Raw genomic sequence first — 17,351 nt, 5'->3', positions numbered from 1 at the left:
TGAAAACAAAACAAAACGAAGCAGAGCAGGGCAGAGCAGAGCAGAAAAAAACAAAACTTATTTCTCATCTTCGTCTTCATCTTTATGTCAGAGATGTTTCTATAAGTTTCCAGAAGAGCACACACACAATGGCTTAGCCAAGGCCTTAAAGCCTTCAAGTACTTCGAGTACTTGTGCAAAGTACTCATCTCATGTCCAATCCCCCCTTCACCGTAAACCACCCACCAAGAACATGGCATAAATATTTCTCACTCAACTCTCTAAACTGAAGCAGGGTTCAGGTTGCGAGCTAAAGTTCCGAACTCGTTCCGTTCGAAACTCATACTGTTAACAAAATACGAAAAGATAAAAGTGCGTTTCGCTCGACAATTGATTGAATACTTTTTTGCGCCAGTGTTGGTCAATTTAAATGTCAATCAATCGGCTGCTTTGAACGCTCTCCATCACTGTTGCTCACATCTTAATCATCGACGCGTTTCCCAAATGCAATTTCGAGGCAAATGAATACGGAATGAAGTAATGCACCTAATGAACCCTGTGTTATATACATATGTACATTTGTTACTCCCAACTACTCTTCTTATCTATATTCTGTACTTTACTACTGTTTTCCTTCAAGTACACTCAAACTACCAAAATACCACACGCTTATCCAGTGTTCTCCCATTCACTCACTCCAACAAAAAAAGAAAATATTAAAAAATAAAAATCAATTCGATTCGATAAAAAATAAAACTACTTGGGCGCTTTAACTTTTCAAGACCGAAATAGCCGCGTAAACGTTTCGTTTACCACAGATCAATTTAAAAAGAAATACGATCAGTGGTGCAGCATCATTTTTGGCTAAATAAAGTCAAGGATATGCTGCCCCAACTGCTTGTCTCTCTCTCTCTCATATAAGAATCGCCCCTATCCAAGAGGTAAGGTCTGGCCCGTTTATGCATTCCCTTAGAAGTTTTCTAATCTCTTGATCTCTCTCTCTCTATATATATATCTCAATTTTTACGAAGCTCTTATGGCATGAACAAGTTCCGAAAAAAAAGAACTTTAATGAATGCTGTTTAGAAATATAATATTGTACATAAACAATACAATAAAACTATTGCATTTTGTGTAGCGTTAAGTAAGCTAAGAAGGATAATCAAAGGATGAATGAGACTATGAAGCTTCTTGAATGAGACTGTGAAGCTACTATTCATTTTTCACTTTAATTACACTAGCGCAAATAAAAGAAATTTAGCTAGAACTGCAGACCATTTTGATTGCTTTTCATTTTCAGTTGCATCACTTTTTCAGTCCTCAAATGGGTTTTAGTAACTTTTGATTACTTCCTAAGGTCATGCGATTTACGAAAAATTTAGGAAATGTTGTCGAACTCTACAAAAAAAAAGAGAAGCAAAGTGAAATTAGAACTGAGGGAAAGCAGAAAGTTGTAAATTGCACTTTTCCGCATAAAATGCCAAAGCAGCTAACTGTGCAGTCCCTCAACCACACACAGATACAGATGCAGATACATTTACAGATACAGACAAAGACACAGAACAAAACTTTTGTCCAGCATTCACTTAACCATTGAAAGAAGAGATTTGGTCTTTAGTTGGCTACAACCACGCACCAAACCAATTAAGAAATTAAAAGACAAATACAAATACATTCCCACCAAATACATACACACATTTAAGCAGCACTATAAATTAGCAGATGCATACACTCAAACACTAACACACACACACACATACAGAAAGAGTTGAGAAAAAGCAGCAAAAATGTTCTTTGTTCAACACTGGCCACAAAAGTTCACAACATACAAAAGTGCTGAGAAAGTTTGTGCAACAAATTTTATTTTTACTCCTTTTTTCTTTATTTCCCCTTTTTTCTTCTTTCATGCATTCCTCTGCAGCATTTTATTTTTATTTTCTTTTTTTTTTTTGATTTCATTTGGCTTTTGTTTTATTCGCTGCGTCATTTTTTTTAGAAGTTTTGTTAAGTTTGTTGGCTTGCTTAATGTTTTTGCTTCTCTGGGCGCATTTGCAGCATTTGCCTTTAGCGGTTAGTTTATGCAAATAATTTGGAGTTTCACTAGTTTTCATTCAGAGTCCAACGAGCGAAAATGTTAGCCGCCATTTTTTTGTTGTATTTAAATGCTTACCAACTACCAGAATAAGCCCTTAAGTAATCTGGGAATAATTTGGGGAAATTATTTAGCAGTGAGATTATTGAGATTAGAATAGAAAGCAAAAGAAATTGGGCACTTTGGTTGCCCAGTCGAAGTGAATTGTTAGCTTAACTTGTTCGCATTCCGCTTTCCGCATTCCGCAAGATTCAGTATTAAGTAACCGCCCGCTTTTGAAATCAAAATTCTGCTCTTGCATTTAACTATTTGTATTACTTTAACTAACTTGCTAGTATTTCACAACTTGAGTAAAGTGCTGAAAGTTTTGAAAACATGTTTGTCTAGAGCAAACTCAGTCGGCGCTTACTTCAAATTAGTTGCTCGTATGCAAATAAAACTTTTACTGTAACTACATACCGTTACGCATAGTCGTAGCTACCCTTGCAATCCCCTTTCAGCCCCCCTCTAACCCCTTACACTACACCCACCCAAAAAACACGCTCAACTTTTTGACTACACTTAGACAAAACCACAGCATGCACAGAAAAGGTTTTCATACTCAAGTACAAGTATATTATAGTCGTGTCTACTTCACTTACTTATAAGCTCTATCAACTCTATAAATACATATTCTATCTACTATATATATATATATATATTCCCTACACCCACCCACCCATCTTGAGCTGCAAACACTCTTCTAAAATAATTGTAGCGAACGCTTCATTTTACTCTCGCTTTACTCTCTTACCAACTTACTCTATTCTATTCTACTCTCTACTTACTACTCTACTTACTCGTAATTGCCTGTATGCCATGCTCAATATACTCAATATACTATACATACTATAGACATTAAAGCTCAGACAAAAGGTCCAAGTAAACGCTGACACAGATACAAGAAGAAGTTAACCGAAATGCAAACAAAATATTTCACACATTTTACTAATCTCAACGATCTTTAACCACAACCACAACTCGCAGGTGTGCCCGGAAAACGCAATGAGATTTACTACAACTGCTGCCCGGAACCGTATATTGACATCACATTTGCCATTATCATACGACGACGCACTCTGTACTATTTTTTTAATCTGATCATACCCTGTGTGCTGATTGCATCGATGGCTCTGCTCGGCTTCACGCTGCCGCCGGATTCGGGTGAAAAACTATCGCTTGGTAAGTTGAAAGGAATTGACGCTAATAGGGTATTAGACCAAGTGCATCTGCTTTAACGATGCAAATCTATGATGCAAGAGTTTACACTAAAGTTGCATCGCGCGAACAACTGTTTGGGGGTGAAAAAGTAAACAAACTCAGAAAGGAAAAATAAGAATATCAAAGGCAATAGAAGTAAATCTATCGAAATTAATCAAATTAATTAATTATGCGACACTTAAAGCGAGACAACTCGCTCGAATCGATCATATTTCTATAAAAAAATGGTAAAATTTTTCACTTTTTCGTGAGTTTTTATTTTAAGTACTGCAAAGCAATTTGAAATATGTGTTTAAAGTGTCAATATGTGTAAGTGGAATGATCAGCTGATTTCTATCGATAACGCACTTTTTCGATAAATATACCAAAATATTAACCGAAATACGGTCACATTTAAAAAATTATTGTCGCATTATCAATGATGCGGCTCCATTAGCCATCCCTCTCTTACACACAGCCGCTTAAGAACTGGTGAAAAATTCTAAATTAACGGAAATTTTCAATGAGGCTGCCCAGTCTATAACAAGAACTAAATTTATTGAAATGGCAAAGTAAAACTGAGTGTTGAATAGTTCCAATAAATTACAATATGAATCTACACTCATGTACGTAATACAAATACTTGATAAGCAGCTCAAGATGTGCTTCGAAAAGTATTTGCCAAGTACTCTTTATAATAATGACAGCCCCTCGCTAAGAATTTAAAATAAGTTGGCGCTGTCGGGGCAAAAATCCCTCCTCAGCATGTCGTTGCCAATGCCGTTGATGAGTGCTCGGAGAGCAGCCTGACGAGCATCGAGCATCCAGTCTTGTGCCTCGTGCCTTGAGCCTGGCTGACGTCGCACATTAGTCGTTATTGTCGGGCCGTTGATGATGGGTGATGATGACGCCACGCCACGAGACAGCTGAGCTGCTTGGCTGGTAAACAAACTATTGAACTTTTAATGCTGCGATGGCTGCTACAAAGTATCTGAGTTATGTTCAAAATATCCCATCTACATAATAGACGTTTCTGGGTGGGGAAAAAGACAAGTCATGAGATAAATTTCAGTTCAGTAAACAATTATTGATGTGAGGAATCTTCACGTCATATTATCCATATTGTTGTGTGTGAAAATAAATGTACACTTTTTAAACATATATTTTTGTAATCTCTATTCAACATATTTCTTTTTTATATATATATTTAGGCGTCACGATCTTGCTCTCGCTGACCGTGTTCCTCAATATGGTCGCCGAGACAATGCCGGCAACATCAGATGCAGTGCCTCTGCTAGGTAAGATCATTTTGTTTGCCAAATTTGCTGATGGTATTGTTTACTCTACTATACTATATTATATGTAATCCTCGTTATCCTATTGTTGTGTACTCGTATTCGTATATTCATATAATCGCTGTGTCTTCGTTCGACTTTGCTTTTGAGTTCGTGTGTTTATCTGTTCACAGTTTATAGAACCATATTCAATAAAAAAAGAAAAACAAAAAAATTTAATACAAACATCATAAATCTAAAGTTGCAATTACAGTTCCACTCATATATATTCATATTCATGCATTTCTAAAAATGATTTTATAAATTCCAAGTAAAATCCGATGATTTTATAATATTAAAACTTTGACACACAATTAACATAATGGACATGCATCGGCAACATTTTGATTATACAACAGCAGTTTCTTTGGCTCTAAAAACAGACTCTTTGGTTTGACTTTAGAGCGACTAAAGAAACTGCCAGCTGATGCTAAAAAATAATAGTCTAAAAATCTGTAGAGAAAGAAAAAAATATAAATATAAATAATACTTAAAAGGGCATATGAATGATGCAATTAATAATAACAATAATATTTAGAAATTAAAAAAAAAAGAAAACAATGCAATACTAAGAATAATATTTATAATCCCAGATATGATACACTGAACACACGAGTTGGTTTGATAAATGCACACACATTTTACAACCAGTTACTTGCACGCTATAATCTTTTCTTTTGGGCTCTTAAGATCAATATCAAGTATTCTCTTATATACTCATAGAATGGTATTTAATCTATAGGTTTCTTCTAATCAAATAAATATTTAAACATTAAAACTGTATCTTAAACAATACTACTACATTTAAAACCGCGATAATTTACATATCTTAAAGTTAAAAATAAAAGAATTCGAATGAAGAAAATTGCATTAATTGGTGAAGAAAAAACCTATGGAAAATACATTCAAATTGAATTGATTGAGCTTTAAAATTGCTTCAAAATTTCTTTAAATTCAAATTTAAATTTTCGGCCAAATTTAACTATTTCGATTCCAATTCTATAATATATACATAAAAATATCTTAAAAATCAAATACTTACTTAACTCTATTTGATAAACGTAATATATCTAATTCAGTTACTGGCATACTTTTTATGGGTGTCTAATTCTACTATAATTATATAATCACTACAAATACTATTCCAATTAAATCAGTTTACAAGTTACATGTGTGTGTGTGTTTTTAAAATGATTTCTTTTCGATTCAATAAACATAATTGCTATGAACAATAAAGTTAAAACGAGTAAAACGTAAAAAAACAGATAGTAAAAAATTAAGATAGAAAATTTGCATTTTACTATAAATACTAACTCAAATATTGTATATATCTCTGCCTTTTTTCTTTCTTTCTAAAAAATTGTAAACCTTTTGCCAAACTACTATCAATAATCAACCAACAAATATAAAACACTGAATGAATTCTGAACGAAATATGCTACCCTGAACTATGCTCGAAAAAAAAAAAACTAACCAAATCGAAAATTCAACTAAAACAATGATAAACAATTCAATCGATACGAAACCACAAAACAAATAAATAACCATTTGCACTACAACAACCACAATAACCACTCCGAATTACACTCTCAAAACTCACACAAACACACCCATCGATAAACGATGCAAAAAAAAAAAAAAATACAAAAACCAAAATACTATTTTATATATTGACAACACGCCCAACCAACCAACAGGTACATATTTCAATTGCATAATGTTTATGGTAGCTTCATCCGTTGTGTCAACGATTTTAATATTAAATTATCATCATCGAAATGCTGATACGCACGAAATGTCCGAATGGGTAAGTTTCAAACGGGTCATTTACCAAAAATAAAAAATACAACCAACCAACAAAATCAAATACCAACTTACAACTCGTATCCAAATCAACTAACAACAAAAAAACAACAAACAACTGCAAAATGCGACCATCACTTATCATAGCCTCCAGCAGTCGCAGTAGCAACGGGAGCAATCTCCATTCCTGGACACAAATCGTCGTCCTGGAGCAGGACTTGCTCGCCTGCTGCTCCGCTGTCCACAGTCTCGCATAGCATTAGCATATTTTCATATGATTTATCTCTCTAGAGCCACTAACAAACCGAGACAACTGCATATCGCATATCGCATATCGTACTCTATATATACTCTATATATATAATTTTGAGAAATGCGCAAAATAATTTATGTGTTTAGTTAGAGAAATGTTTTTGTGTTTACTTGTTTCTTGACATTCTCGTTATTTAGTTATCGCTGTTACCCCTTGTGTTGTATTACTCATTTATTAAGTACTCCATATTTGTTTTGTGTTCGTACAAAATTATGCCACACCTTGATCAGCAAATACAATTTTAAATGTAGCTACCGCCCCAAAAAAAAAAAATATTGCTATAAGCTTACATTTTTGGTGTATTTCCGGATGAGTGAAAACGATACAGTTTTCTATTGAATATTGATTAGTGAAAATATTAATGCTGAAATATTCAAATACAGTATAAAACACTTTTCGCATTTACCATAAATTATCATTTTGTAACGAAGAAATCCGTGAAATCACCAAAAAATAAATGCAAATTTTGCTAGTTGCTGCACCACAAATATATGTTTGTTGTTGTTATTATGATTGTGCAATTATTATTGCTATTCCACCCAGTTTGTTGTCGTTGTTGTTGTGTTGTCGTATTAAAAACATTTTCATTTCCAAATCATTTGCTATTCGAGAATTTTCGTTATGTTATTGTGTGTTTATTTAAAGCCTACTTAGAGGCGCTTTTGCAAGCAAGTTTATTTCTTGTTTTTTGCGTTTCTTTTAGAGCTGTGTACTTAGCCAAAAAAAAGAAAATAAGAAACAAAAGAAATGCCAGTTTTAGCCCCGATGTGTGTGTGACCCAAAAGCAAATGAAAAGCATCGCAAATATTGTAGAAAACTGCAAAATACCAAACCCAATGTGACGGACGGATGTACAGAGTTCGAAATGAATGTTGTAACTAAGTGTATTAACTAGCCAACATGTCTGCCACGACTGAGTGCTGAACGTGTCTACTATAAAATAATTTATGTAATGAAAAATATCGTAATGTTGATGTTGGGCCCATAATTTTCTTCTTTATGTAAGCTATGTCACTCTGTACAATTCTCCATCACAGCCTCCTTCTCCTCCTCATCCTTTGCCCCGCAAATACCAATCCACAGAACCTACTATCTAACTACTAACTTACTAACAACCCATCACTCGGAGCCCTTTACGCTTCCGTTATCGTCACCAGTTGCACAATTTCCATTAGTTATTCGTTTTTCTATGACGTAACGTAAATGTGCAGTCCAGTTAATTTAATATTCAACATTCTATCAAATGATATGTTGTACTCTAAATATGTGTAAATAAATAAATGTGTGTATATATATTTAAATATTCAAATAAATGTAAAGTAAGTGAATGGTTTGTATGATACTTTGATGGAATGCTTTGAGTGCTGAACTTAGAATTTAAGGGACAAAGTGAGGACGCTATAATCGAAAGCAAAGAACAATGTTTTAGTTTTTGATATGCATATTTTATACGAATAGCTGAAAAGCAATTTATTGACAAAGTACTTGTATCCATATCGAAAATGGAATATCAAAATCAAAAAAGAATATGATAGTATCATACACATCAGTTTTGAAGTGAATTGAATATGGCCAAGATGCCAAGTGGAAAGCAATTTATTCACATTATTGCAATTGCATGAAGAGCATAATGGAAAGTTCGAGGAACTGTAGAAGAAGTTTGGCTCACAAGTTGGCTCCAAAAAAGGGACGCTAAACCGAATGCAGCTCAGTGGAAGTCGATTGGCTTTTAAGAAGTCAGTCACATGAAAAGTTCTTGGCATGCATTTCGCCCCAAAGAAATGTGGACAGGCACTTGTACCGCCTCGACATGCAATTGAATTTAGAGCAATTGAAGGAAACCCCCAAATCAAGTATACACACACTATAGAAGAGAAAAAGAAATACACATTCAAAATGTGGCAGCCAGGCGACAGTTGGCCCAGTTGCAAGTTGTCGTGACACGGGCATGAAAATTGAGCCAATTGGCAACGCAGGCAGGTGCATTAGAAATGTGGCAGCTTAGGGCACATGACATCTACAACAGTTTGGCGCGCTCCTCCCTTTTTCTCCTCCTCTTCTGTGATAACAACAAATCAATTTGCACAAAATTTGCACAAAGCGAAACGGACGAAATGGATAGAAAAAATAGAAAACACTAGAGCAAAATGGGAGAGAGAAAGAGGAGGGAGAAGCGTATCCTTTTGCACAGCTGCGGTCTGTGGCCATGTCGCATATCATAGACGGGACGATATGGATACCACTCGTATGCCAATGCCAAAGTGCTCCATGCTCCATCGTGCTCCATGCTCCATCCATTCGATCGCAGTCAAAACTTTGCATTTGGTTTGCATGCCACGTCCTCGAGCGCATTTCCATGTTACCATCGCTTGTTAGCGAAAACCGCCAACCGTCAAAGGAGTCCAACACACTGCGGACTTCGAGGGGGAAGAGGGGAGCATTGAAGCGGCTGGAGTCATTGCAGCAGATGTCAACGTGGCCTGAGTTTTAACCAACTGCAGAGGGGAGGAGCTGAGAGGTGGGACAAAAAACTGTCCTGAATGAAATGCAGCTTAGCATGACAAACTCTCTTTGGTTCTTAGTTCCCTGTTTTTTGCCCTTGTTCCTTAGCTGCTTTTTGCAGTTATATAAAAAACAAACTGAGTTTTGATATCTAATATGAAAATAAGTTACGAGACTTTGATCAATGATTCATTCATCATAAAATGATTTCCGTCGTAAGAAAAAAACTTTGAATGAGTTTTTTAAACAGTTCAACAAATAGAATTTAAAGATATCAAAATGTCAACTTAATTTTCTTGTAATGAAAAGGAGGAGTACTAAAAGTTGAAGATAATCCGAATGTATTTTATACATTTATTGAAAGGCTTTCAAGAGAGTAGGCTAATAAAAAGAAGTCAGAAAGCTACAGTCGAGTGTGCTCGCTGTGGGATACCCGCTACTCGTTTTGAATAAAAGCAAAACGGTATTATTCTTTAAGTATACCAGATCCAATAGTGGTATTATTTTTGAAATATACCGAATTATTAAATCGACAAACTACTTAAATATACTGAACCTATGTTTGCTATATCGACGATCTTTGTTATGTCGTCTCGGCTATTGACTCTGAAAAAGAATATACATAACATATGTATATACTTTATAGGGACGGAGTAGCCTATATCTGTCTGTGACATACATTTGCTGGACCCACAAAGTTATAATACCCTTCCACCCTATGGGTAGCGGGTATAAAATTTAATAACTAAAACATGTTGAACTTTAAAACTTGCCGTGTTGAAGAACTTAATGAACTAAAAAATTAAAAAAAAAAGAAACAAGGTGTGACCGAACTTTATTAGGCTTATAGAAATAAATTTCAGTATTCACAAAAATTATAATTTATTTCAAAAACAGAAAACATAGGTCAATTATTTCCAAGCCCACTTTAGTATAAATTATTCATTGCGTATGCTTAAAGTAAATTAACTAAAAATAGTGTGGATAATAACAACATTTGCAGATTTTTTATTTGTCAAGTGTTATATTCCTATCTTATATACATACGTATCTTTTATTAGAAATGTCAAGACGAAACGACAATTAAGTCTGTTATTACATTCTATAGCAAATATAAAATTGAAGAACTTTAATGCAAAACTTGTTGCGTTATGAGAAGAGGAATGAATCTAAGTTTGAGAAGAGGTGAATATGTACGAGTGTTTGGATTATTTATGGCCGAAGCACAATCGAAAGGCGTTCTAAGAATGTGTGAATGAGTACGTAACATACATCTGCATACGTGTGTGTATTTGTATCTCTCAGCGATAATACTAAATTGTTGTGCTGTGTTCTTATTGTTGCTCTCGTATTTCTACATATCATATATTGTTGTCTATGTCGTTGTCGTTGTCGTTGTTGCTGTGTCGTGTTATGTTGTAAATCATAAATTTTGCATGCTTCATAGCTATAAATAAACAGCAACCCGCTGCCATGGCGCAAAGCAGATCAACACCGAAAGGCGCACATAAATATTATTATAGCTAAGTGTAATAGTAACGCACCAGCGAATATCATACCAAGCAGGCAAAACTGCCAGCACCAAAGCGACACTTCCCAACACTAATCGACACATCGGACAGACAGACAGACGGACAGAGAGACAGCCACTAAACGATGACAACAACAACAATTTGTGCCCCAACAAGAGCACTCGATGGGGGCATATTGTTGCTTTAGTTGTAATCAAAATCAAATATAAATCATAATTGTGGCATGCGTGTATATGTGTCTGTGTCTCTGTGTGTGTGTGTGTATATGCTTCACTGTTCATGCAAAAGAGCAATAAATCGTTGGCAGCCCAGTAAGTATGCCACACACACACAGACACACACGCATACACGAAATGGACAGACAGACAGACGGACGGTAAGACGGTGAAATTCGCATATGCAAAACACATACTCGTAATACACGCATTTGGAGTCGAGTCAGCCTGCAGTTCCGTCTACTAAACGTTTCAATTTCCACCTGCCACATGCCACACGCCACTTGCCACTTGCCACTTGCCACACGTTAGATTCGCATCGTATTTTTATGCTGGCTACCATGGATATTGCGCATGAGTCGACCGGGACGACCGCTGATATTGGAATTCCCGACAACGCCATGCTCGGATACATCTTCCGAGCGCAAGCATCAGATACTGTCCGATGTTGAGCTGAAAGAGCGGTATATTATGCAATGATATTGAAAGCAACTCAATGATCTGTTCATATGCTAAATTACCCTTTATCTCTTTTCCCCTTTAACTGCGTGAAATATCGAAGGTCCTCCAAGTCGCTGCTGGCCAATGTGCTCGACATTGATGATGATTTTCGGCACAATTGTCGCCCCATGACGCCCGGCGGAACACTGCCACACAATCCGGCTTTCTATCGCACGGTTTATGGGTAACAACAACAATAACAACAACAACAAACCACACACAATGCACAGGCTAATCTCGCTTTAGTGCTATGCCCAATAAACTTATGCCACTCACACTCTTCTCTCTTTCTGTTTCTATCCCGAACTCAGGCAAGGCGACGATGGCAGCATTGGGCCAATTGGCAGCACTCGAATGCCCGATGCGGTCACACATCACACGTGCATCAAATCATCAACAGAATATGAATTAGGTTTAATCTTAAAGGAAATTCGCTTTATTACTGATCAGGTAAGTGCTTCCGTTGTCATTCTGCCAACTAGTTTTCTTTCTCTAAGTGTACTGCTTGAATAAATTATATTCTCATAAGCATTATTTTAACCAAGATAGGAAATAAAGAAGATTATTAAATTTCGATTGGATTTTCATACTTAGTCTTAAGCGCTATTCCCAGATGAGCGAAATTGCAACTCCATACTATATAAAAATCGGCTTTAAAAAAATAGGCAAAAAATATTTTCGTACTGATTTCGGTTAAAGCGATCACGTGGAAAAATATGATAAGCATGTGAGGCATTTTTCCAAGAAAAGAAATATCATAAATTCAAATTATGGAATCGCAGGACTGCCTATGAAATGTAAAATCAAAAAAATATTGCAAGCAAGTTGCAATAAAATTTGCTTAGCATATTATCGCAATAGAAATAGGAAAAAAAATCAGTTCATCAGTTTCTTTAAATAATTTAATTTATTTAATAGACGAATTTTTCATTGCTGTGGCCATGATTTTGTTTTTTTTTTCATATTTTCGTGTCAAATTAGGCACACAAATGTTAATAAAAAACGGTCACTCTAAAATTTGTATAAATTTTGCAGGTAATTTATTCCGTTTATCTGGGAATAGCGCCTTAATAAAAAAGATTCAAGATTTAAAGACTTCCACATTTACTATAAAAAAAAAATTTTATTTATAAATTCGAAAACTTGGAATTTGACAAACTTTTCACAATATCATTTATCATATCTGTCTGCATATGGCAAAATAGAAAAATATTTAAACCTTTTTCTCAGCTTTGGGACGTACAAGTCAATTATTTAATTCATTTTTTATTTATGAAAAAAGTATTTAAAAAATTTAATGCATGCTAGTTTGTAAGCGCTCTGAATCTATTTATATTAGTCTTTAATGCATATGAATTTTGGCACATTACTTTACTGTGACAGAAATTAGATAAAAACTCATACTTACCATAGAATAATTAATTGCATTTAGATAAGTTTTGTTGACACTTGAAACCAATACCCCAATTATTTTTGCTTCTTTTCTCTCTCCAAATCTTTAACAATATCTCTATAAATTATATAAATATACAAATATGAAATAATATAATTGCAACAATATAGCTACGTAAAGATGACGAGGACAATGACATTGCCAATGATTGGAAATTTGCAGCTATGGTCGTTGACAGACTGTGCCTTATCATATTCACAATGTTCACAATATTAGCCACAATAGCTGTACTACTATCAGCACCACATATTATTGTCTCGTAGCCATATGGGCGAGGTGGTTATTGTTATTGGTTTTATTATAAAATCAATTTGTTAATTATTAAATTAATAACGAAACTTTTTAAGTAAATTTAAAAACGTTCAACAACAAAAATCAACAAAAAAAGAGAAAAACACTTAAATAAAAACCATTGACTAAATAATACCAAAAAGAAAAACCCAAAAAAAATCTATAAAACACAATAATTTAAACATAAAACGAAAATTCATTTAAACAAGTCTTTAATATAAAATTAAAACAAAAAAAAAGAGACTTAAAAACAATATAAAGTTGTTTACACCTTTTTAATTAAAAAAAAACTCTAAAACTATTAAAAAAAAATCAACTTAATCCTTTTGAGACCCCTAGATACCTATGACTTTCCAAACTGTTACTCCCAAGTCAGTAATTAAGTTTCTTCCAAAATTAACAAAAAAAAAAAACAAAGAATGAAACGGGTATATTTTCTTTATAGATTTGTATATTTTACAATTTAAGAGCAATTTTTCTCGAAATAGACAACAATTTCCAACAATTTTTTAGTAAACTTTTAAGAAATTGCAGTATAACTCGTATATAAAACCAAAAAAAAAAGCAAAAAACAAAAAAAAACATTTCGAAGACTTCATTGTATACGCTCAATTTCGTTTTGGTTGATATTGAGCTTTATAAAGGGAAATACATAGTAGAAATTAAATGGATCCAAAGTGTTAGGCGAAACCCAACGTTTTTTATTCTGGCTCTCTAGCAGGATTATTAGAATTACTGAATCCTCTGATACTCTTCTCGATCATTATTCAAGTCACTTAGTATGTGTAGTTTTCCAGATTTTGTCATAAGATCATCGAATCCATTGCTTCCAAAACAGTCTTGAAAGGAATTGGACTAAACACATAAGATAAAAGTTCCATCTGCATTTCTAAACAGAACCAATATTGACGATCTACATATCCAATGAATTGTACGTAATATTCCTTGAATCCGCTCTTTTTATTTTTAGTTCAACTCTAAACAAATCCGTAAACAAATACCTATCCCCAAAACTTAAAGCATATACAAAACCAATAGAATAACCCATCCATCAAATTGAAATGCAAAATCCAATTGGAATTTCAAAATTAATAAAATATCACAAAAAAAATTAATAACTAAAGTGAAATCAGAAATGTTCTAGAATGCGCTTTCAAATCGATTTGATTACTTTGCATATTTCTTTTAAGAAGTATGGAATATTCTTAAAAATTGATTTGGAATCGGCATTCAGAACTTGTCTGTACAACACATCGGAAAAAAAAGAATGTAAAATGAAATCACTCAAATCTGTAGGCCTTACCTCAGATATAGTAAAAGAAACCAAGCCCAAGGCGCGCACAACAAATGAAATGCAAATAACTGAATTTCATCTGATTGTGAATGATCGAAACCGAAATCGAAAATACAAATTGAGAAAAATTGAATGGTTGCGAGCAATAATATCTGCGTGTTGATGAATTGCATGATTTTTTGGTGATGCAAACAATGATCGATCGATCCATTGCATAGATACGAACAAACAGATATCTAAGCAAAAGTTCGCTTCTTCATTGCATTGAGAACAGCGAAATGTATCTGTAACTGTAACTTACAACTTTCGGTATTCCACATTATTTTTAATTTAATTCTCAGATTTGATTTGAATTTTCATTTCACTAAACAAACTATCTATAAATAATTTTTGATTATCTTTAAAAAAAAATGAATACTGAAACTTGATACAAACACCAAAATGCATACAACATGATTCAACACATCCCAAGGATGAATATACTCACAAAATACCAAAAATATACAAAAAAATATACCAATAACAATGAACATCATATTGAACACAAAACATGTCCGGTGCATGGAAAATTGTGTGCTTTGCTTTAGTATTGAGAGCAAATACTTACATATAATAAAACACAAAACACTTATTAAAAAGAGAGAGCTTTATACGTATAGAGAAGATCACTAAAAAAAGACAAACAAACAAAAAACAAAATGAAAATCGAATATCAAGATTCATATGGAAATGAATCTTACTCGCGAATATACTCAATTATTAGATGATCTTTATTCCACGTGGAATCCATAGATCAATAACCATCATACAGTACGAGCATTTTATTGTCCGCAAACTAGCCAAGCACACAATTTCTGTTCATGCGGGTCTGTTTCGAATTCCCTTTCATCGTCAATTCCACATAAATGTGAAATTCATACTTTTAGGCGAAACTTCAAGTTAATTTCTTATTATCACACACATGCCATTCAAGTATGTTTTGCACGATATTGTGAAATCAATACGAAAGTCGAATTCGAAATTCAGGTCTGATTAACCAAAATCACACATAGCAAAACAGAAATCTTAAAAATTACGATCGCATCTGAGTCATTTGAGCAACTGCAATGAAGATAGTTTTTTTAGAACATTCATGATTCTAATCTTGACCGTGATCTTGCAGTTCTCATGAGATTCACACATGCCTCTAAACAAAAACTAAACTAAACTAAACTATTTTCACAAAATAGCATTATTTTTATAATTTTTAAGTTACAGCAATTCTGCTTCTAATTGTAAATCTTGTGCATTGAAAACAATCAGAATTTTTCTTTGAATATAAAAACAAAACAAATACCACAACAGCAACAGCAACAACAAACGAAAAGAAACACAGAAAAATACAAATATATGAATTAAATAATAATACGATTACCAAACCATAAGAAATGTCATACAATTAAACTAAGCTTACAATTACAATTACAAATTACACACATAGATATCTCGTTATTAAGATTCTATCCAAGAGCCCAAGGTAATAGCATGAAAAAACCATATTAGCAATAATTTTTACAAAATGAAATTAAGCATTAATGAATGAATAAGATAAAACACAATACAAAATAAGGATAACCCTTTGTATATTGTGAGTGCACAGAAACCGAGCAATGGGATCGAAAGTATCGCAAACCCTATTGATTTTTAATGATTTTTATTATATATTTTATTTACCACTGGAGACTCTTTATAAACATTTTTATTGTACAAATTTTATACAATTTACAAGCAAGTGCAATTTTGAGACTATACAAAACTTTGTTGAGTTACTTTTTCATTTTGGGTTTCTTTTACAATACGAATACACTTTAATTTTTGAATCAATTTTGAAATCGTAGTGTTTTTTAAGAATGTCGAAATTTGTGGGACAGTTTAATAAAGTTTAAGGATTAGCTTTTGATAATGAACAAAAACAAACCGAACAACTGCAAAATTTGAACTCTTCACAAAATGTTATTAATAAAACTAATGAAAGGTGAAAACATATTTGATTATTTTGGTATAATTTCTTTCCATATTTGATAATCTAATTGTATATATGCATATATAATTTTGGTCATTCTATATTTCGATCCTAATACGATAAGGGAAAATTACAATAAACATAATAGAAATGAAAATAGCAAACAAGCTGCCAGCATTGAAAAATAATAACAATAATTAATTTTAATATTTTTTATAAATAAATAATAAATTTTAATTTTTTATACAATTTTTTTGTTCTTTATTTTGCGCTCATTTATCTGCAAAACAAAAAAAAAATAAAAGCAAAAACAAAAAACAAAGGATTCAACAACTGATAACAGTTAAATTGAAAATACTTAGTACAGCAACAAAGTAAGGCTTAGCATTCGATAATGGGATTACATTCAGATCTTATCAATTGAAATACCGATTGAACTTATTCATAAGCAATTTTTAAAAGAAAAGTCAGCAAGAAACGCAGCAAATAGATTTAAAGTAATAGCAACTAATGTGGATCAGCTCTATGGAAAGTTGAAAACCAAATAACTGCACCCGAAGTGATCGATAACTGATCGAAACAGTTAAAGAGATTAATACTACGTATAAGGAGCATTAATAAATACAAAAACACATTTCTAGAGTATAAAGAAAACAGTTTGGAAAACGTTTCTTTCATCATGCATTCAAACACACACACACAAATGCATACATACAGACACAATCGCATACACACACATATATACATATACATACATATAAATATATATGGTATATATTTCTTTTTACACTGGAAACAAAT

General features: G+C 33.3%; 1 protein-coding gene across 1 annotated transcript in view; it reads left to right on the top strand.

Annotated features, from left to right (window-relative positions):
• LOC132796828 (neuronal acetylcholine receptor subunit alpha-7) overlaps positions 1–16,876 on the top strand; it is a 72,955-nt gene extending 56,079 nt beyond the window's left edge. The window contains exons 7-13 of the mRNA XM_060808185.1: positions 3,098–3,292; positions 4,522–4,608; positions 6,342–6,451; positions 11,322–11,473; positions 11,572–11,694; positions 11,822–11,960; positions 13,074–16,876. Of these exons, the coding sequence (XP_060664168.1) occupies positions 3,098–3,292; positions 4,522–4,608; positions 6,342–6,451; positions 11,322–11,473; positions 11,572–11,694; positions 11,822–11,960; positions 13,074–13,226 (959 nt within the window). The 3' untranslated portion in view covers positions 13,227–16,876. The remainder of the gene's footprint in view (positions 1–3,097; positions 3,293–4,521; positions 4,609–6,341; positions 6,452–11,321; positions 11,474–11,571; positions 11,695–11,821; positions 11,961–13,073) is intronic.
• Positions 16,877–17,351: the final 475 nt, after the last annotated feature.

Source organism: Drosophila nasuta, chromosome 2L (genome assembly GCF_023558535.2).
Source record: "Drosophila nasuta strain 15112-1781.00 chromosome 2L, ASM2355853v1, whole genome shotgun sequence".
NCBI lineage: Eukaryota > Metazoa > Arthropoda > Insecta > Diptera > Drosophilidae > Drosophila > Drosophila nasuta.
This window is presented reverse-complemented; position numbering and strand designations above follow the sequence as displayed.